The sequence below is a fragment of the Lepus europaeus genome, chromosome 12 (genome assembly GCF_033115175.1).
Source record: "Lepus europaeus isolate LE1 chromosome 12, mLepTim1.pri, whole genome shotgun sequence".
In the NCBI taxonomy this organism is placed as follows: domain Eukaryota; kingdom Metazoa; phylum Chordata; class Mammalia; order Lagomorpha; family Leporidae; genus Lepus; species Lepus europaeus.
This window is the reverse complement of record NC_084838.1, coordinates 23,360,638-23,383,268: the sequence shown is the minus strand read 5'-3', so window position 1 is coordinate 23,383,268 and position 22,631 is coordinate 23,360,638. Positions and strand designations below refer to the sequence as shown.

The 22,631-nt window shown below is 39.2% G+C and overlaps 1 protein-coding gene across 5 annotated transcripts in view; it reads left to right on the top strand.

The window, feature by feature from the left end:
- Positions 1 to 22,631, top strand: part of MUSK (muscle associated receptor tyrosine kinase) — a 100,021-nt gene that overhangs the window by 57,628 nt on the left and 19,762 nt on the right. For 3 of the 5 annotated variants that reach the window (XM_062206940.1, XM_062206939.1, XM_062206938.1), the window contains 3 exons: positions 7,256 to 7,262; positions 13,624 to 13,887; positions 21,957 to 22,132. In XM_062206940.1, the coding sequence (XP_062062924.1) occupies positions 7,256 to 7,262; positions 13,624 to 13,887; positions 21,957 to 22,132 (447 nt within the window). The remainder of the gene's footprint in view (positions 1 to 7,255; positions 7,263 to 13,623; positions 13,888 to 21,956; positions 22,133 to 22,631) is intronic. The other 2 variants (XM_062206942.1, XM_062206941.1) reach the window with 1 other exon arrangement.

Below are 22,631 nucleotides of genomic sequence, written 5' to 3'. Positions count from 1 at the left end.
ACAATTTTCTACTTTTCCCAAAATTCTCCCAGGAAGATCTGATAAGAGTGTCTCACAAATGCCACTGAGGACGTCCTCCAAACCCCCACGAGGCGTCTGCCATTCTTTCTTCCTCTCTTTGACCGGTTCTTTTTGGTTAGACCCACAAGATGCCTCTGGAAGGTCCACATGGATCATTGAGGGGGCATCTCCAAAACTTCAGTGCTCCCTGCATGGATATTCCAGGAATCTGGGCCACTTTGGTGAAAAGAGATCTTGGAACCACTATAACTCAGGATCACTTCAAAGGAGCGTGGTCTTGTGCTTCCCAGATCTCGTAGGGCCTGCTTGTGACACCTGCTTAAGTCCCTGTCTCCTTGGGTCTCCAGTGGGCTGACCAGAGGTCCAGAGCTCAAGTCAGACATCATTCCTTGCCTTACCACTCTGGAAACACTGCTTTACCACCCCAAAATCTCCCGTCTTTCATTTCAGCCAGCCCATCCTCCCCTGATGTCCTGTAGTCCACTGCCCCCTCAGACACATGCCTTGAGTTTCACTTTGAAGCTTTACTCTATCTGTTTATTTACTTATCCCAGCTGGAATACTGAAAATGGAAAGAGCTGATGGTATTTCTAGCGCCTGAAAAATAAAAAATAAAAATCCACCTTCCTTTTCTCAAGCCCCTTACATGTGTCTCCCTAAATCCCTATGCATTGTGTGAGAAATGTGATATAATTCTTCCCGGGTCATTTACATTTGCTGGTAGTCATCAAAAGAAATCAGAAAAAAAAAAAAATTTTTGGAACCTCTCCCTGGCAACCAGGAAGTTGCATTTCCCCTCCAGTCACAACCGGGAGAGGCTCAAGTTGTGATTTAAACTCACCAGGATGCCAGGTATTTGGCAAGATGCCTTCTCTTTGTCATCAGAACCCTCAACCCTGTGGCAGAGACCAGCAAGACAGCCCGTGATCCCTGTAATGAGCGTAGCCTGAGCCAGCCAGAGGCCATCAAAATAGACACAGGGATTCAGAAGAGGAAAACATATATTCGCATCTCCCGTATAGGTCCTTCTCAGGGAGTGATGTCCAAAGTTTTGTCTGTGCTTATCTAGTCTACGGTACAGAGATGAGTCTGTGGTCATTATCCCCCCTCTACTGAGAGCCATTCCCCATTCTAGCAACACTCCCACCTTCTGCAATGATCCTTTGTTAAACAAGGTCTGTGACTTTTAGTACCTACATTTAAAAGTTAGGACATGGATGCTTTGCGCAGAAGCTAAGATGCCACTGGGAACTGGGTCTGAGTTCCTGCTTTCTGCTTCTGATCTGGCTTCCTACTAATGGATACCTTGGTAGGCAGCAGATGATGGCTCAGGGTGTGGCTTCCTGCTACCCACATGGGAGACCTGGCTCAGTTCTAGGCTTTGGGCTCTGGCCTGGCCCAGTCCTGGTTTTCCAGATTGTGGAAGATAGCCTCTCTCTCTCTCTCTCTCTCTCTCTCTCTCTCTTTCTCTCTCTCTCTTTCTGCTTTCAAATGGGGTGAAAATAAATACAAATTTTTAAAAGTTTAAATCTAGAATATATATATATGTATATGTATATGTATATAACGGGCAGTAGGGAGAAATCTAGTATACTGTTGGAATCTCCTATCCCCCAAAATGTACCACGTAATTTTGGTGTTTGAATTTCAAGAGTTGATGTTTTACTCTGTTATGCAAAAAATAGAACTTTAAATTTCACATCATAATTGATACAGGGGACTTAACCCTCCATCTTGTTACATGGTCTTTTCATGTCTGAGAACCTGTACATTCATTTCCCCCTGGCATTGCAGAAAATTTGCAGGCCTGGGGTCACACCACAGTAACACAGTGTCCCCTTACCACTGAGCGCTTCACCCACCGTGGGCAGACCGAGCTCATATCAACAAAACATCCACCATCCCCTGACATTTCATGGTGGCTTTGTCTGGCTTTAAGTTGATTAAAGGTATTTTGTTTTTGTTTTTAATAAAAGGAAAAGAATTAATGAGTAACAGCCAGTAGCCACACTAAATTGCTACCAGATGTTCCCCAGTTAGACACAGAAGGTAAGTGTTCTTTTATGGTCAGGGAGCTTTCTTGTTTCAGAGCAGCTGTATGTTTCAGAAGCAGGCCAAAGCTTTATTGACTTTTCTAGATAGTTTTAAAGGTACGACAAGGATTGGTGACTATCATAAGTTTTTGGAATCTTTAATAATCCAATTTTGATATAAGATTGCTTGTTTATGATTGCAAGGTTCTTGGACCTCTTCCTTATCCCCTATCCCATCTCTTCTTCCCCTCCCCTCAACCAACCAACCCCAAAAAAAGAGAATTTGGAGAAATTTCTGTAATAAACACATGGAAGCACAATGAAAGAGGGCATCCCTCGATTTTCTTAGTAGTCTAGAAACTGCCACTTACCCTTAAATTAACTTTGTTTTTCTTTTCCTACTTGCCCTTGAAGTAGAAATCTATCTTAGCTCATTCTCCCCTCCCAAGTACTGTAGCTACGTTCTCTTTGGCACTGGTTCGTCTCTATTCCATTGGGACTTCCATCTTAAAATGAGGGAATTTTCAAATACAACTTTAGTACTAAATGTTTCAATAGTTCTCCATAGGAGGAGGGGAGGGGGAGGGAGGGGCAGGGGGAGGGGAGGGAGAGGGAGAGCGGGAGGGGGAGGGAGGGGCAGGGGGAGGGGAGGGAGAGGGAGAGCAGGAGGGGGAGGGAGAGGGGCAGGGGGAGGGGAGGGAGAGGGAGAGCAGGAGGGGGAGGGAGAGGAGGAGGGGAGGGGGAGGGAGAGCAGGAGGGGGAGGGAAGGGGAAGGGGAAAAGGGAGAGGGAGAGGGAGAGGAGGGGAAGAAACTTGGCTGACTGCAGCAGTGTATCTATCCTTCCTCCACTTCTATAGTTTCTCTGGCAAGTTGAAGGAGAAGATGATTTACAAAGAAGGAAGCAAAGGCATTTCCCTGAAGAGAACATATTTTAGTCATTTCTCTGTTGACTGTTGCTGCTTCTCTAATAACAATGCTAAAAATCACAAATGACCTTTCCAGCACCAATGTGAAATAGACATTTGAATTTTATTTTATTATCTCCATTTTACAGATGGGGAGACCAAAGCTCAAAGAGATGCTCAAACTCATATATCTAGTAATGACAAATCACTACTGAAACCCAAGGCCTTCAATGCCTCGATGGGTTATCAATGCCTCTGTGTTGCAGACAACTGAACACTGATTCTGTCATAGGACATAGGTCTTTTGAGAATCCCTCAAAGGTCTCTACATTGCACAGCGCCCAATATGGAGTGCCATGCTAGTTCAGCCTCTCCTAATCCATAATCCTTGACCCCATTTTCCTCTTGGGGAAGCCCACAGTTTCTTACTATTGTGGGTCCTTTTGTCTGGTAGTCAGTCCTGTAACTTAGCTGCCTTTGCTAATGTTCATTGGGCTGATGGGAAACACATGTCTCTATGGTCCAAATGATGGGAGTGGTTGTGATTCTTTTCAGAAAGTAACACTACTTTTTAAAGATTTGTTTTGTTTTATTTTTTATTTTAGTTTTATTTGAAATGCAGAGAAAGAGACAGGAAGACAGAGGAAGCTCCCACATCCTTTGGTTCACTCCCCAAATAACTGTAACATTCAGGACATACAGAAAGCAGAAGCCAGAAGCCTGGTACTCAATCCTTGCCTCCCACATAGATGGCAGGGTCCCAAGACTGGAGCCATTGTCAGCTGTCTCCAGGGATGTACATTAGCAAGAAGCTGGAATTGGTGGTGGGAGGGGGGTTGGCATTGTGGCACAGTGGTTTGAGCTATCACTTGCAACACTGACATCCCGTATCAAAGAGCTGATGGATCCCTGCTATTCTATGTGGGAAAGCAGCAGTTGATGGCCCAAGTATTTGATCCACTGCCACCCATGTGGGAGACCCAGAAGGTGTTCCTGGTTCCTGGCTTTGGCCTGGTCCTGGCCATTGAAGCCATTTGGGGAGTGAATCAGTAGATAAAAAAAATTCTCTCTCTCTCCCTTTCTCCCTCCCTCCCTTCCTCTCTCCCTCATCCCTCTCACCCTCCCTTCCTCCCCCCTCCTTCCCTCTCTCACCCTCTATGTCTTTCAAATAAGTAAATCATTTTTTTACAGAAGCTGGAATGGAAGTAGAGGAGCCAGGACTTTATTCAGGCTTTCCAATATGGGATGCAGCCATCCCAAGTGGCAGACAAACCACTGCACCAGATATCTGCCCCAGTAATTTTTTTTTTTTTCCTTGACAGGCAGAGTGGATAGTGAGAGAGAGAGACAGAGAGAAAGGTCTTCCTTTTTGCTGTTGGTTCACCCTCCAATGGCCACTGCGGCAGGCACATCTCGCTGATCCGAAGCCAGGAGCCAGGTGCTTCTCCTGGTCTCCCATGTGGGTGCAGGGCCCAAGGACTTGGGCCATCCTCCACTGCCTTCCCGGGCCATAGCAGAGAGCTGGCCTGGAAGAGGGGCAACCGGGATAGAATCCGGCGCCCCGACTGGAACTAGAACCCGGTGTGCCAGTGCTGCAAGGCAGAGGATTAGCCTGTTAAGCCACAGCACCGGCCCCCAGTAATATTTTTAAAAGATAAAACCAAAATCCTTGGCTTTGGGTGCTAGTCTCTGGGTCTTAGTTTAAAAAAAAAAAAAAAAAAAAAAAACTTTAGATATTTTGTAATGTCATTGGGGCACCAGATTCTGTCCCGATTGCCCCTCTTCCAGGCCAGCTCTCTGCTGTGGCCAGGGAGTGCAATGGAGGATGGCCCAAGTAGTTGGGCCCTGCACCCCATGGGAGACCAGGAGAAGCACCTGGCTCCTGCCATCGGATCAACACGGTGCGCCGGCCGCGGCGGCCATTGGAGGGTGAACCAACGGCAAAAAGGAAGACCTTTCTCTCTATCTCTCTCACTGTCCACTCTGCCTGTCAAAAAATAAAAATAAAAAACTAAAAAAAAAGAATTTTAAAAAATTAGAAGATCTAGAGAAATCATTTATCTCCTTTCTTCTTGTTCTTACTGAAGTGCCTCCCCACCTTCATTTGATGATTGAGAACCAAAGTTATTTGTCTGGTGACAGAACCTATTTATTAAAATTAAGGTTGGGGTGATTGTGCCCTCTAGACATTCTAAAGGAAATGTCAAGTTGTGTGTGTGCGTGTGTGTGTAATTTAAATACATCCAATGATTATTTGAGAACATGCCAACCACAGGTGAAAAGAATCAAATGAATACAAGACGAATCAGTGCAATGAATAATTGAAATGAAAATATCAATGTTTTGAAGAGATGAATACATTCATAATAGACTCATTCACCCAAAGTTAGTTCACTTAAAATCAATTTGCCTAAACTTAGTTTATTTAGTTTCATTTCATTTCATTACTGCATATAATGTTTAAAATAAAGGTTAAAAAAGAAAAAAATTATAAATCATATTACATAGCATATTATTGTGTAATTACTGCATATAATGTTTAAAATAAAGGTTAAAAAAGAAAAAAATTATAAATCATATTACATAGCATATTATTGTGTAATATGCTATGCAAATAAATGTTTCAGACTTATTTTTTGCATTGTTAACACTTATTTTTATCATATATAAAGACACAGTATCTTTTTACTGTTTTATTTAACATAAAACACTTGCAGTGCTCTCTAGCTAGTTCATGAAAAATGACTACTTCCTTATATTTTTATGTTTCTGCTAAAAATATTTATTAGACTAAAATGTATTTCCTGAAAAATCAACCTTTGATTATTCTTACATTCTTGTTGCTTCCTTTTTTGTAAGGGTCTATAATCTGCTATATAGGTGTGTATTTCTATGTGTAATGCATTGACCGTATTATCATTCTCAGTGACTGTTTGGTGAGCTATTACAATTTCACTAGAATGAAGAAAAATGGATCCCTATTTTGATCACATTCCATGTTATTTATCAAGAAATCTGATTGATAAGGTTTTCAAAATCAAACATGCATCATTTCCAAATAAATTTATAGTAAGAAAGATAAAAATTTTTTAAAAATTTCTGGAAATACCACTAATGTGTTAACAAATTAATAACCATATACTACTACCTTTTCCATTTTGCAAAAACAAAATAAAACTCCATTCCTTATGAAAGAAAAAAAATTGGTTTCTAAGTCTCATCTTCAGGTTGATTCAATAAAAAGCCCATGACGACACAGAAAAGTCAAAAGCTCAAGACTGCAAGACCCTTGTAGTCACTAACTCTTCCAAACTTGAAAGGGAGTGATTGGAAATATGAAATTGTTGTATTTCAGGAAGATTGCATTCTCAGAGGAGTTCATTTTGGAATACTTAAAATGCCAAAATGGATCTACAACCTTTTCAAGGAGGTGGACCTTGACATTCAGAGAAGTTCTCATGCAGTAAATTGGTTTTAGACCATACATAAGTTTTATTTTTTCCTTTTATAATGGGGATTTTGGAGGACAAAGAGGAAATAAACCATATAGCCTGGAAAATATTGTGAAGTTCCAAATTTTGCATACAAATATAAGACGAAATAATGCAGAAATGCTGGCCATAGTTCACCCTTCCAAGGGCTCTCATGTCTTGGGAAAGTCTGAGATGGAGCATCCCTACTGGGAGTCTCCTCAGAACCCTGAGTTTTCACCTTGGATGGCATAACCAGCTACAAAATTTGTAGGGCCCACTGCAAAATAAAAATGCAAGGTCCCTTGTTTAAAAATACTAAGTATTTTATGACAGTAAGAGCAGAACATTAAACTAAGCACTGGCCCTTCAGAGCTTAGGATCCTGCTGACTGCACAGTTTACAAGCCCTTGAAGTCAGCTCAGTCTATGAGAATAACAATTTTCTAATTTATCCTTTACCATCTCCCTTCTTGCACTGACTCATCTTGGTGCCTTAAGACAAAGTGTCCTGGTAGCTAATGGAGAAGAATTCTGAGCTGAGAAGCTGCCTTGCTTGATAAACTCCATGATCAATTCAGTTTGCAAAGGAGCTGATAATGATGCCCACGACTGACAGTTCCTGAAGACAGTGTTTTCCTAATCTCCAAATCTGCCTGCCAATGCCATATCTGATAGAGAGTGGAAGCAGAGACATTTTTTTAGAAACTGAGATGTTAGCAGTACCAAACTGTCTTGTCAAATCACAAGATGAAAAGGCACTAACTTTTTTTTTTCTTTTCTTTTTTAATTTGATTTCCTGTGGGAACTTCTTTACCTGTAATAGAATGGAGGTAAGATACTGTTATACTAATCTATTGCTTTGTTGTGTTTTTTATTTGACATGCCATTTATTGTCTCTTATTTGCTGAGCACTGTAAACTTTCAGAAACTTTATAATCCTTTTGACACTCTTACAAGATAATAATGATGATGAAGAGAGATATAGGTAACATCTGTTTAGTACTTGTATGTCAGGTATGGTGCTAAGACATCCTCAAGATGTCCCTATGAAGTAGGTGTCATTGTCATCACTATTTTACAGAAAAGAAACTAAGAAAGTTTGTTCGAACCATAAGGTTCAAGTGGCTTACACAGCCAGTAAATGATGCAGTTGGAAATGGAACAAAGAAAGGACCCCCAACCTCTCCCTCATAGTTTTATCATGAACATGAGAAAGTATCACCTTGTAATAAGCCATTTTGTAACTGACAGTGTTCCATTGGCAATAATTATTAGAATTGGCTTTCATAAAAACTATGAAATACTATAACTATTTCTAATTTTAACCAATGATAGACCTGAAATTCAGAAGTATTAATTAGGAATAGTAGTAATGACAACTCCAGCTGTTTGTAGTACATTTATGAGCATCATTTTCTCATTTTAACATTTCAGTGACTTTAAAGGGAGAACTATTATTATGTTTGTTTTTTTATATGATAAATTTGATACACCAAGAGTCCTGAAGATGAGACAACTAGCAAGCTACAAACCCTCCATTTGAATTCAGGCAGAATACATAACTGCTACACTAGACCTCCTTAATCAAGGGCTACAGTAATACAGCAGAATCCAGAACTCCAGCCATTCATTCAAATTCCATAGAATGAAAAAAAATCATTGCATAAGAAAATTTGGTTTCTCCCCAATGTTTTCCCAATTCATATAGGTTTCATGTATTTATTTATATGTTGGATACTTATTGATCTATATGACTGTCACAGTTCTAATAGAGTACTAACCCTTAAGGATTCTATGATAAAGCCGAATTTCTGCTGAAGGGATATACAATATGAAAATGGTAAATGTTACAATAAAATGCAGGCCACCAATGAAGAGGCAACATCTTTCATTCACATGGAATTCAGCACAACTGTCCTCCCTGTGTGTTTAATTTTTTTTTTTTTTATTAGAAAGGCAGAGAGTCAGAGACAGTAGACAGAGAAGAGAGTTCTCCCACCCACCTGTTCACTCCCTAACTGGCCATACCAGCCATGGCAAGGCCAAGCCAAACCAAGATCTTGGAATTCAATCTGTGTCTCCCAAGCTGATAACAGGGACCCAGCGGGAGCCGTCACCTGCTGCCTTCCGTGATGTGGTTTAGCAGAAAAGCTGGAACTGAAGTTGTACCACCGCTTAGCCCCAGGCATTCTAATGTGGGATGTGGCACCCCAAGGAACATCTGCACGACTTCACACCCTTGTGTGTGCATTTTTAAGTCAATTACTCTATTGTAATTACTCTGTTGTTGGCACTATATATTGTAAAGTAGAGAAACAAACCAAATTATACATATTCCCGGCCTCAAAGGAATATATATTTTACTAGAGGAAACACATATATGAAAATTAATCACATGGCAACTTAATAGTGGAAGAAAGCTCATGGATTCAAAGGGCAGAAACAGGTGATTCATGTGCAACTAAAGCCAAGTTAAAAAATTTAAACTCATTAGTACATGTGGTTAAATAAACACTAATTAAAAAATAATCCCAAACCATTTTTCATGGTGGAAAGAAAATTGCTATAATCTTTCTAGAAAATATATTGCAGCTTTAATCATGAACCTTAAAATGGTTATAGCTGTTGACTGAATATGTCCACTTTTAGCAATCTGTCCTACGTTGTAAGAATTATGAGCAATAATATTCAAGATAGATTTATTAGTGAAACATGTGAGCAATATATTTATTCCCTACCAATGAGGGAAATTGATACAAATGGTCAAAAACTGATCTTGAAAATTAACCAGTATCAAAGGCAAACATTTATAATGTGCTAAATGAAAACATTGGTTGCAAAACTGTATTTACAGTGATATATATATACTGATTATGATTGAAATATGTACAGTTATATAGAATATGAAAAGTATTTGCTTAATTTTCAAATTGTGCAAAATCTTAAAATGTTCTTTGTTTATACAACTCTTTATTTTACATGAGAAGTAGGTATTAATTTAGTTGAAAGAAACATGAAATTTTTCAGAAGAGGTCATATCCTCCTTGGTGAGGACATTGGCTTTGGCGTTTGAGAAAAATGACATTTGATCTGTGCTTTACAACACGGGACAGCAAACATTTTCTGCAAGGGGTGAGATACTAAATATCCTTGGCTTTGCGGGCCACACTATCCCTGTTACAACTGTTCAGTTCTGTTATTGTAGCACAAAAGCAGCCACACACACTGCATAAATAGAAAACCTGGTTCTGTTCTAACAAAATTTATATTATAAATCCTGAGGTTTAAATTTCACATAGTTTTCACTTGTCATTAAATATCTTTTGTTTCCTTTTCAACAATTTAAAACCATCCTTAGCTCACTGACTATATATAAAACTTAAAATCACCACAAAAAATAAGTATATAAAAATAAGTATGTAACATAAAGCATAGGTAGCCATTCCACAATGTATAGATTATTCAAATTATGTTGTATACAATAAATATATACAATTTTGTTCATTGGTAATAAAGAAAAAGGTACTTTAAAAATTACTTACAAAATACATGGAAATATATTGCAGAGAAACAGTGAAAATCATGATGTACCTTTAAGGAAAATCTAGTTTTGGCCAGCGCCGCAGCTCAATAGGCTAATCCTCTGCCTGCAGCGCCGGCACACCGGGTTCTAGTCCCGGTTGGGGCACCAGATTCTGTCCCAGTTGCCCCTCTTCCAGGCCAGCTCTCTGCTGTGGCCCGGGAGTGCAGTGGAGGATGGCCCAAGTGCTTGGGCCCTGCACCGCATGGGAGACCAGGAGAAGCACCTGGCTCCTGGCTTCAGATCAGCGCAGTGCACTGGCTGCAGCGTGCTGGCCACAGCGGCCATTGGAGGGTGAACCAACAGCAAAAAGGAAGACCTTTCTCTCTGTCTCTCTCTCTCACTGTCCACTCTGCCTGTCAAAAAAAAAATACAAAAAAAAAAAAAGGAAAATCTAGTTTTAAGCATCTGTGATAGTGACTTGTCATAACTGACCACATTCTAATCTTTCAAAAGAGTATAAAATATTCTTGGTTTATTTCTGAACCTCAGTATTGCTCTAAGAATTTTTATCAACAGTTTGCTCTGTGGATCTTATTTGCTGACCTATGCCTTAGAGAATGGATCATATAGAAAGACATTAGGCATGGAAGAATAAAAACATTTTCAGTTTCCTTTGAAGGTTACAAATGACATAGAACCTCAGCTGTTGGTTGCCTTTGTTAGGAAAGTTCAAGAAGAGATAAGGCAATTGTTCTAGATTTGCCTGTACTGGAGGAGAGGTCCAGCTATCCAGTGGGCTTCCCTGAGAGAGAGATGCAGGTGAGAAACGGCATGGGGTTTCCCTAGAGGAATGGGGTGATCCATAACCCAGATGGCAATCTGTGTATGTCCTTGGACAAAGCCGTGTGTTCTAGAGTAGACATCCCCTTCATGGAAATTGGAGCAGAGCCTTTAAAGATGTTTTACTGAGTGTGATTTATACATGCTAACAAGAGAGTAATGGACTGAGAAGTGTAGTGAGAATCATGTAAATATTCCATTTGACCATATACAGGTGTCTATTACAAAATAAACTAAAAGGATGATTTGGGATCAACCATCCCTGTAAAATGTTGCCTGTAAAAAAAAGGGATCTTTACAGAAAGAGGGGTCAGCTAGGTTTAGTTTGGTGACAGGCAAGAGAGGAGCTGGCCCCATGGGCAGCAATAAGCAGCAATTTTAGAAGGTAGTCTGGCAGGTCAGTGTAAAATAACAAGCATTCTGTGGATGGAGCCCTGTGACCTCTGCCCACTATGAGAACAGAACCAGCTGCTCCTGGCATTGCCCCACCAGCAGTCCAGAGACCTGCATGCATGAGCACTACTTCAGCTAGGCGGGGAGGGAGCACAGTGCTTGCAAAAGGCTGCACGAGACACCCGTGGGAATTCTTGGTGTTCATCTCATTCTCCTGGTTCCTGCTCTGAGCTCCTTTTTGGAATTTTTAAGTGATAGGTGGAAGAGGCTGAGGAACACAATAGCCCAATTTTCTTCCATCTATTCTAAGAGTGGATCACTGCCTAAAATCTATGCAAAAGAGGGCAAAATTTAAAGGAAGCAGTGGAAACATTGAAACTAAGTAGGCAGTCTATAGAAGATAGCTAGATGATATGAGATAAATGATACAGAGATGTAGATAAAGATGTCTTAGAAACATTTATAAAGATCATATATAGACGTATACATATCTACATACATATGGGAACTTTGAAAAGTTCAGAGAAAACAGAATTAAAAGATAAGTCTATTTTGGTGCAAAAATTGTTTAAATCTATGAATGGTTTTTTTTTCATGATATGCATTTTCCATGAGATTTTAAAACAATTCTCACATGCATGGATATCGATTTTTTGCACCAAAATAGATTTATCATTTTATTCTATTTTTTCCATGAACTTTTTAGAAGTCTTTCCTAAATATATAACATATGTTATTCATTGTATGATTCTTTTTAATTCATATGCTTGGTTGTGGAAATAATCCAATCTGCTACCAAAGCCAAGTTCTTACTGCTCCAGAGAACGTCACAGTGATGCGGAAAACTAAAACTAATCATAAACTTTTTTGTTTCTATGTTTTTTTCCCCCAACAATGAAAGTATTTTCATAAGCCAGGGAGGGGTCATCAAGGTATTAGGAAGAAAAACCAAAAATTAAAAGGATTGTCTACCTGCTATTAAAACCTATTCTGTTTTCTCCTTTTTTCTTTTGCATTATGTAGTGAATGGTCAAAACTGAGTGAGGGTTAAATAGTATGAAACCACACTGAAGATGTTCCCAAGAGTTTCTAGGACTTTTATCAAAGCAGCAGTATAGATCCAGAGAGAGGGATTATTCATCTAACGTTAATAATCTTAATCTCTGGGTCTATTTTCATTCATTTTTCTTTTGTATTTTTTTTTAGTTTCCAACATTTTTCAAAATGTATTTTTCCTGTATAATTAAGGGAAAAACATGATTGTGGTTTTATTTTTTAATATTCATGGAAAACTGAAGAACAGCAGTCCCCAGGAGTTATCAGATAACTGCAGGACCTGAATGAGTAGCGCTCAGCTGAGAAACACAAACGATGCCATTTCTTCTGCTAAGTGAAAAGGCCCCCCAGGCTCTTCTCCATCCTCTTTTGTTGAGCTCATATACCAATATGTAAGATCATTTTACAAATCAGCTTGAGCTATTTCTGGTTATTATTCAGTATCTTAAAGCATGGCATCCTCGTGGGTACCTTTCTCAGAACTGTCACAGCCTGGGTTCACTAACGGCCTGGATCATAAACTATTTCTCTGTGTATTTTTTCACTTTCCCCTCATACAAATTTTCATGGGACCTTCATGTTTGCTTCTACGAGGCCTTCATTGAGAGAATCTCCCACAAATGATGTGATTGAGTAAAAGTCATGTTAATTAATTAGGGGCTGGTGTTGTGGCACAGTGGGTAAAGCTGCTGCCTCTGACAGGCATCCCATAAGGCTGCTCTACTGATCCAGCTCTCTGCTATGGCCTGGGAAAGCAGCAGAAGATGGCCCAAGTGCTTGGGCCCCTGCACATGCATGGGAGACCTGGATGAAGCTCCTGGCTCCTAGCTTTGGCCTGGCCCAGCCCAGGCCATCTAAGTCATCTGCGGAGTAAACCAGTGGACAAAAGAAATCTCTCTGACTTTTAAATAAATAAATCTTTTTTTTTAAAGTTAGCTAATTATTAAAAGGCTAATATGAATTAAAGGACGATTCTATATTGCAAAATATTATTCTTAAGCACAGATGTGTTTCCTGCAATGTCACTGTTGTATCTTATTTTAAAGATTTGGCTTTAAAGCTTAGTCAATGAGGATTTGTAATTAATGGGGTCTCCTAACAATTTAAAAATTTCCCATAAATTCCTATTTGTTAAATTTTCTGACTTTAAATGCTTTATGTGAAGATAATGAAAGGCTCAATATCAACATTTATGCAAATTTAAATGAGATGACATAATTGCAGCTGGAAATGAAGACAATATTCAGATGGAGCCTTCAACCAATTTGCTAGTACTTTTCTCCTATTTCTGTGATGCAGATGTGGAAACTGAAAAAAAAACTCAGAATGAATGCCAAGAACTGACATGTGATGGGAACATTGTTCATTGCTTCTTTCAGTAAACCACAGAAAGATAACCAAGGCTACTGCGCCCAGTACAGAGGGGAGGTGTGTAACACAGTCCTGGCAAAAGATGCTCTTGTTTTTTTCAACACCTCCTACGCGGACCCTGAGGAGGCCCAAGAGCTACTGGTTCACACTGCCTGGAATGAACTGAAAGCAGTGAGCCCACTGTGCCGGCCAGCTGCTGAGGCTTTGCTGTGCAACTACATCTTCCAAGAGTGCAACCCCGGAGTAGTACCTACTCCTACGCCCATTTGCAGGTAAAATATCAAAAATAAGTAAATGAGAAAATTCCTTGTTGCTGTCTGCAGTCAGGAAGGGTCTTCAAAAGAAGTTGTGACATGTAATTGTTAAGGCAAAAGCTATAATTATTCAGACAAAATTCCTCCCATGTAAAAAGCCAATGATATCCTATAGTATAAGCACTCTGAATTTCTAGAAAATGTCATAAAGGGTATAATAGTCCATTATTATTTTTATAATTATATTAAAATCAGATTTAAAATTTTAATGATTCATCAAATAAAAAGAGAAATACTAAGCTAACATGGACCTCATTAGTAAGCCAAGATAAAGAAAACACAGATACTACTTGAAGTGATTCAGCATTATTTACCAATAAATGAGAACATGATATGCATTTCAGGAAATTATTTTAAAATAGTTCATTTCATCCTATGTTCTCAGTTCTGACACTCTCGGGGGGGGGAAAAGTAAGTTATGAGTAGGTATTTTGTTAAACTCCCATATTCTTCAAACATTAAAATTCATAAACCCATGTTCAACAGAAGTAGCTTTGCCTTTACTAACTTCTTAAATAAAACGCAGAACCTAAGTTGGCTCTTGAGCGAGAACACAGTTGAGATACTGTTAGCTCTGCTTTGTATGTGATCGTGGCTAAACTTAAGTTTCCTCATCTGTACACTAGAGTTGTATGGGATAAAGGGTATATCCATGCATGGATTGTGTTAGAAACTGCATGGCTACCCTTCTTCCTACATTTTCTCTTAAACTACAGGAAAACTATCAACACAGCTTATCTTCACCTTTTTGTGATAAAGCCAGGAACTATGTACCCTGAAATAATTTTAGGGCCCTCTCTGTGTAGCATAAAAGGACTACAGAAAGGGCACCAACGGTGCTCTGTTCCTCAGCTTGATACCAAACTTGGGGTGTGGCCATACCTCAAGGGTGATAGCATTTTGCTTCACCTAAGATGATGGCATTGTGATCATGTGGTGCATCTAAAAATCTCAAAGGACTCCAGCATTGAAGGAAGGACAGGAAAGTGAAGAATGAAATCATAGCTATTGCGTTAAAAAAAAAAAAAAAAGTAGGGAAAACAGGGGTTAAGAGGAAGTAAAATTAGATCTTCCTGGAAATCAGAAAATATTGATTGTTTCAATCGCCCTGGCAAGTATTTGAAGAAATCTTGCCTCTGCTGTCACTTCTGTAACATGAATTTCTGGTGCTTGGGCTTCTTGGTAGTCTTTTCCAACATTGTCTGTTAGAGGCACTGCTTAATAATGAAAAAGTTTTAACTACAAAGCAGTGCTTATTTGGCTATAATAAAATAGAAAGGGAAACCAGCGAAAGAATGTGACCTTCGATTCGGTCAATCCTGCCAATAGCACTACCCATGTAATATGCAGTGGGGTTAGAATAGCTATCATACTTGCATACTGTGGACAGAAGCCTGAGAAGAGATTATTAGATTATAAATATATTACTCATTTTTGTGGTAGTCACTGTGGTTTTCTGATTACAAAACCCACACGCCTGACTTCACTGAATTTTAAACAGAATGTATGCAAACAATCAAAATACACAGTATAGAAATCTTGCATATACTTGATGATTTTAGGTCTTTCTTTTTAAAATTTCTGTTTACAGTCTACTCATTTTTTCCCTTGCATTGTTCATTCTTTTCTAACCAAATTGTAAGTACTTGCTTAGTACTTGTTTTGTAAATTAGTTTTCTCAGTGTGAAGGCAACTTTTGGTTTTGGCTATTTAATTTTTGAAAATATTGGCTATTGATTTTTTATGAACATGTTCATATGTGTACAAAAACAGAGATCATAGAACAATGAATATGCATGTACCCTTCCCTCAGCTTTCAGTTCATCAACCAAGGGAATCTCAGTTCATCCCTGCCTACACAGGCCCCCAAAATGCCATCCTCAGACTGCTGACTTTGAAGAACCTCACACACATTAGATTACTTAATCTATAAGCACTTTGCATGTGTCTCTAAAACAGAAAACATTATTTTGTGTAGGTTTTGTTTTTGTTTTTGGCACTTTTTTTTTTTTTTTTTTTTTTTTTTTGACAGGCAGAGTGGACAGTGAGAGAGAGACAGAGAGAAAGGTCTTCCTTTGCCGTTGGTTCACCCTCCAATGGCCGCCGCGGCCTGCGCACTGCGGCCGGCGCATTGCGCTGATCTGAAGCCAGGAGCCAGGTGTTTCTCCTGGTCTCCCATGGGGTGCAGGGCCCAAGCACTTGGGCCATCCTCCACTGCACTCCCTGGCCACAGCAGAGAGCTGGCCTGGAAGAGGGGCAACCGGGACAGGATCGGTGCCCCGACCGGGACTAGAACCCGGTGTGCCGGCGCCGCAAGGCGGAGGATTAGCCTAGTGAGCCGCGGCGCCGGCTATTTTTGGCACTTTTTAAACAGTTTGCTATTTTAATTTTTTGGCCAATCGTTCTTGTGGGGTTTTTAGCATCTGCCTTTGTCACTATGTTTGAAAACGTGCACCCTGATTGTGAAAGGAAGTTTTCCTTGCAAAAAGTTGAATTTTTTTATTTACCCTCGGAGCAGACCCATTGTCTCACCCCCACATACCTGAAATGTTGTCAATGTTAGACTGCAAATTCCATTTTGAATCTGATTGTAATGATACTAAGTTTTTAGAATTACTGTAGGGGAATTGCTGTAATTACATTGAGCATTCCTATGCAGGCATAAGGTATGCCATTCCTTCTAGTCAGATCTGGCTTCAAGCCTGTTAGTAAAGCTTGCCGATCTCCCTCACGTAACTGGCTTTCTCCCTAAGTGTATTACTCTGTGTTTTATTACCATTGCTCTTGTGAAACAGGAGTACTAACTACAATATAATTGTCCCGCTAGGTCAGAATGCCCACAAAATGTGGGCATTCTAGTTACTTATTTTAATAAAATACTACTAATTTCTTTGGAATTTTTAAATGTTGGAGTTGAGCTGTATAATTTTGTGAACATTTCAATCAGATTTTAAAACATCATATGGAAGTATAAATATATATACAGTAAACTGCACCCCTTCTGAGCATCTAGTTCAGAGATCTGACAACAGCACATGGCTCTGTAACCACTACTCCAATCAAGACTCAAATCACGGAATGCTTTTCACCACCCATAAAGTTCCCCTGCGCTTTCTCTAACCAATTCCTCATTTTCCCCAGAGGCATCTGCTGATGGTTTCTCTGACTAGATTAGTTTTGCTTGTTCCTGAATTTCATACTCTTGGCATCATACAGGATGTACTGCTTAACTCTCTACTTCTTTCACTAAACATACTGCACTGTTTTTTGATATTCATCATTTTGCTGCACAGAACAGTAGCTTGTTTCACTTTATTGTTGCTTTTACTTATTTGTGTGTCTGAGGTGGAAACAGAGTTACATGAGGGAATGGGGAGGGGTAAGCTCCTCCTAGTATGGTTTAATTCTAAACCAATTAATTTGGACAACTACAGTATCAAAAAGAAACTTGTAGAAATCTCAGATTACTCAAGTTTACACACTCATTAACAACAAGAAGTCAGATACCAGATTCAGGCAAAAGTACCTCCAAAGAATCTAATCTGGCAATCCTTATTCTAATTTAGTTTGATACTATACTTCCTAATTACTGAATCAAGTAATTCTTCAACTGTAAATCATTGTTCCTTATCAACAAACAGGGTAAAATTTCCATTTTATTAGTTCACAGTTTATTGCTAATTCATAACAAAGTTATTGTATTTTATTATACTTAGATATATCAACCACTTTATAGAGTTTCTATTAGATACATGGTTGATATTCTTGTAGTTCCTGTGTAAGAGATCATATGGTCTATAAACAATATATGCCTCTTTCTTAGTTAGGATCTCTCCTTTTTTAATTAAATTTATAAATTTGGAGTTCTTGAGAATTAAGTCTAGCAGTTAGGACACTTGCATCCCACATATGAGTACTTGAGTTCCATTCCCAGCTTCAGCTCCTAACTCCAACTTCCTGTTATTGTAGACCCTTGAGGAAGTGGTGATGGCTAAAGCGATTGGATTCTTGCCACCCGCGAGGGGAAACCTGGATTGAGATCTCAACTAAATGTCACTGGCCATTTAAGGAGTGAGCCAGTGGCTGGGAGTGACCTATCTTCACATCTATCTTTGCCACTAAAATAGATCAATAATGGCTTTTTAATTTATTTTTATTTTTTATTTGGCAGGCAGAGGTAGACAGTGAGAGAGAGAGACAGAGAGAAAGGTCTTCCTTCCGTTGGTTCACTCCCCAAATGGCTGCTACGGTCGGTGCTGCGCCAATCCGAAGCCAGGAGCCAGGTTTTTCTTCCTGGTTTCCCACGCGGGTGCAGGGCCCAAGCACCTGGGCCATCCTCCACTGCCCTCCCGGGCCACAGCAGAGAGCTGGACTGGAAGAGGACCAACCGGGACTAGAACCCAGCGCCCATACGGGATGCTGGCGCTGCAGGCGGAGGATTAACCAAGTGAGCCATGGCGCCAGCCCCAATAAAGGTTTTTGAATGCAGGAATTTTTATCAGTAATTAAAATTGAATTTTATTTTGGTACTTCAGCACAAAATGTGTACATTAACTTTCCAACATTTATTTCTTAGATCAGTTTACATGCATGAGCCACAGATTTTAAGATTGAAAATAATTTACTATTTTTATTTTAAAAAAAACTCTTTCTTTGAGAACTCAAGTTTATTGGAATAGCATAATCTCTCCTAGATTTTTAAGTCATTTGTGTTATGCTTTCTTCTTCTAATTCTGGTTTTTATTTTGATAAGTGTTTTCCTTTTAAAAACACTTATAGCCAAATATTTCATTCCCATTGGAGAGAGAAAACATCATCCAAAACTTTTTGTATTTTTGTATTTTATGAAGGCTTTTTAATTTGCCATATAATTGATAACTGCAAAAAACTTAGTCTCTTAAAATACAAAACTTGTATATGTTATGAAAATATTATTATCATCAGTAATTAAGATGCCAATTTCTTCTGCTCTTTAGTGAATCTCGCTTGATCCAATAGCTCAATACTGAAGCATTAAACTTTTTCACAACCGTTTTTCTAAAGATACTTCCTCGCGGTTATGACAACTTCTGCTTTTGCTCCAATAAAAATTGAACTAACATTCAACTTCTTGCTAATAACTGGTAAGAGTGATCTTCAGATGTTCTCGTTTTGTGCTTCTATGCCTGGCTAGTATGTCTTTTTTACAAGTTTCTGCTTGTGTTTATCCTTCAGTGTGGTTCAGAGGTCCCCAACTGTTCTACATTCTACTTCTCCTCACGAGATTCTAAAAAGCATACTGTTGCCCGTGGTCTTCTAATTATTAACAGTCATTTGATAATGTGTGCCCCTTTTCATGAATGACAAGGAATTTTGCTTATTTAACAAATATTTATTGATCTACTGGGCTCCAAGCACTATTCTAGGCACTTGGGATAGATTAAATTACATAACAAATAATGTATATATACCCTTAGAAGGTGTGACATGTCATGGGAAAAGAAAAAATGAGCTGTATGGTAGGGGAGGCCAGGAGGGCCAAGGGGTGGGGGTGGGGGGGAGAAGGTTACAATTTAAAAACTGGGGTATTCAGGATAGGCCTAATTATGTTAGGGTGATTGTGTTGAATCTTCCACACCTGCTCCTTGAAACTTTATTTGGAAATATAAACTAGATTATTATTAATATTCAATTCTATTTATTTGCAGGTGCTCCGATTTAGGAACACTAGTATTTTACATTTGATATTATAATGTATAAGTATATTATAGTATTTTACATTTCCTATCATAATCATGTATAAACAAATACTTGGATAAACTCTGTTACTGATCCTTGATTCTCACTGTCCTCCGTTTAGTAAAAAGTCTTTTTCTTGAAAACAAGTTTGATTTCTCTCTTGATCATCCATCCTTTGTTCTCATTCGTCTGGAATCAGTGTGTTTTACATTACATGCAAAATAAGCCTTCCATCATCTTACATACTTAGTTTTAACTAAATATTTAAGTCTTATGCTACACTCAATTCTCCTCAAGTGCTATGCACTTAATAAAAAAAATTGTTTACTGTATTATAATGAAGAGGAATCACAAAGCAGTCCTGACTTCTACTTCTCTATCAAGAGTGTTGTTTTTTTTTTTTTTTTTCTCTTGCGAATGATAGGAAAATCATTTCCTTCTTTGTTGAGACTGAAAGTCTCTGTAAAACTTACTTGGAGATGATCTCTTGCCATTATTTCCTTTCAAGTGATATTAAACAATATAAAAAATACTGGACAGTAGGCTTTAAACATTGTTCTTTTCATCTCAACAATATCTCCTTACAGTTCACCTTTGATTATTTCCTGTTTTGTTTGTGCTCAGCTTTTCTTGCTGGGAAGCAGTATTTTTTTGTACTTTGGGTTTCTTCCCTGCCCCTCCCCCTCGGCTCACACGTGATCTCATTTTCATTTGCTGGTCCATTCTTTCTGCATTCACTAAGATCAGTTGGCTGGAACTGAATCTTTGCTTACTCCTTAGAGTGCCGCTTCTTCCCAATTTTGGCTGAAGATTAAATCTTCTACTCTTGGCTTCGCTTTGTGGTCTTTATTTTCCCCAGTTAACTATCATCTTCACATTAACCTACTTGTCTCCAGTTACCACCCTGTTCACACTAACCTACTTTTCATTCCACCCTGAATTTTTTTCCTTGTCAGAAACTGGGTTATAGAGCCTACACTTTAACGCCTGACAATGAGAATAAAGCAAGCCCCGAAGCACTCTCTCATGTGCTCTTCCATTTAGAATAAAACTAATCATTTTTCTGAGCATTTGCTTCCTGCACATGGAATACGGAATATTTTTTCCTTGCGTCCCTCAGTTTAACTGTGCTGTGAATATAAAATGACGTGCTTGGGCAAGCAGGGGTGGGACCAGCAGAAGCAGCAGGCCTCACATTCTTCAGCTTCTCAAAAGCTGCCCTCTGCCCCCTTCTCTTGCTGCTGTCCCCAAATTCTAAATCCCATTGTTGCACTCATGACCCCTCTTATACCCCAAACATTCATATGCACAGCTCTTCCATGCTGTGTAGGCTCACTCGACCCATGCTGGTCCCCTGGAAAAGCAGGAGTGCAGGTGTTCAGACACCACGGTAGCATGTGTGTGCATCTGTATGGTTCTCCACACACATATATGTCTGTACACATGCAATTTCCTCTCTGAACACTTCAGCTATTGAATGGAGGACACCAGCTTTTATTATTTTTAACTTCTGCTATTATCTTTCATTTCCTTTTATTAAGAATCCCACTACCTAGCTTCATTTGGAATCATTGAGATTTCAAAATAGGCAATTTGACCTATTTTCTATCAAACTCAAACAAATAGTGATTCATAACATTCCAACTAGTATAATTAGTGTTTCTTTGGCTCCTTCATTTGTAACATTACATGTTGATGACACAACAGGCTCCTCTTCACAGACAGACTACCCTGGAATGCCCAGGTAGGTGCACAGGTGGCTGTGGGACAGGCTTCCCCTTCTCCAGAGTAAGGGCTGGGTGAGGACCCAGGTGCCCTCCTGTCCTCTGCCAGGAAGCTGGTGCATCTCTGTTTTGAAAGACAAAGCTTTCAGAGGGACAGATTCCATTCCTCAAGCCTTGTCCATTAGTTCCAAGATTCTAGAAAAATCCCCCAGGCTAGATTCTGATTGACGATGACGAGTGACTTCAACTATGTGTGTTTTTAACTCCTCTGCAATTGTTAGGTACCTTTGTAGTTATTTTGGCATGAAATTGCCAGAAGACATGGCAGCCATTCCTAATCCATCTTTAAACTATGAGAATCCTTTTCCACAATAGAATAATTATGTATTAAAAAAAAACAGTCATCACACAGACTAATAGCCTATATTTCATAAAATCTCACATACAGTAAGAGGAACTTGACAAAATGCTTTTGCAAAAACAATGTACTGTGTTGATATTTTGGAAACTGAATCGAAGCTCCGCTGCAAATGTGGCTTTCACGTGCCGTAAGTCATCTAATTTTGTTCTCCATACACTATTTAGAGAGTACTGTGTGGCAGTAAAGGAGCTCTTCTGTGCAAGAGAATGGCTGGCGATGGAGGAAAAGACCCTCAGAGGACTCTTCAGATCTGGGATGCAGCTGCTCTCCGAGCCAGAATGCGGCAAGCTTCCCAGCATGCACTGGGACGCCAGGGCCTGTACTCGACTTCCGTATTTAGGTAATAGAGTTCTCGCGAGACTTTGGGGTTAAGAGAAATTTATTTTGAAGAAACTAGAGTGTGAACTTCAAGCTCCTAATTTTCGAGACATTGCTAATATTTTTTTTGAGTTCTATCTTGGATACCTAATCCCAGAATTCTAATGCTATCCTAATCGCCCAGGTTAGTATAAAGATGTATTCCATTTGATCGAAAATAGCACTTTTAACTGCTGCTTGAGATCTGACGTTATTTCATAGGGGATTGTATGAGGGCTTGGAGTGTTTTCTGGAATGTGCAGCAGAATGGCTAAGAAACATCTCATATGTTGTCCGAAGAGTGGTAATCAAGGAATAAAGTCCTCTTTCTTAGCCCTTGAAGCAGATTTTGAAGCATGCAAAAATAAGCCACATGTTTGAAAATGCTGATCTCACAAAACTGAATTGCTGCGTGTTGCTCTAATGAACTTCGTTTGTAAACAGCTATATTGTTATCCCTAACAGCGGGTTTAATTTCAAAG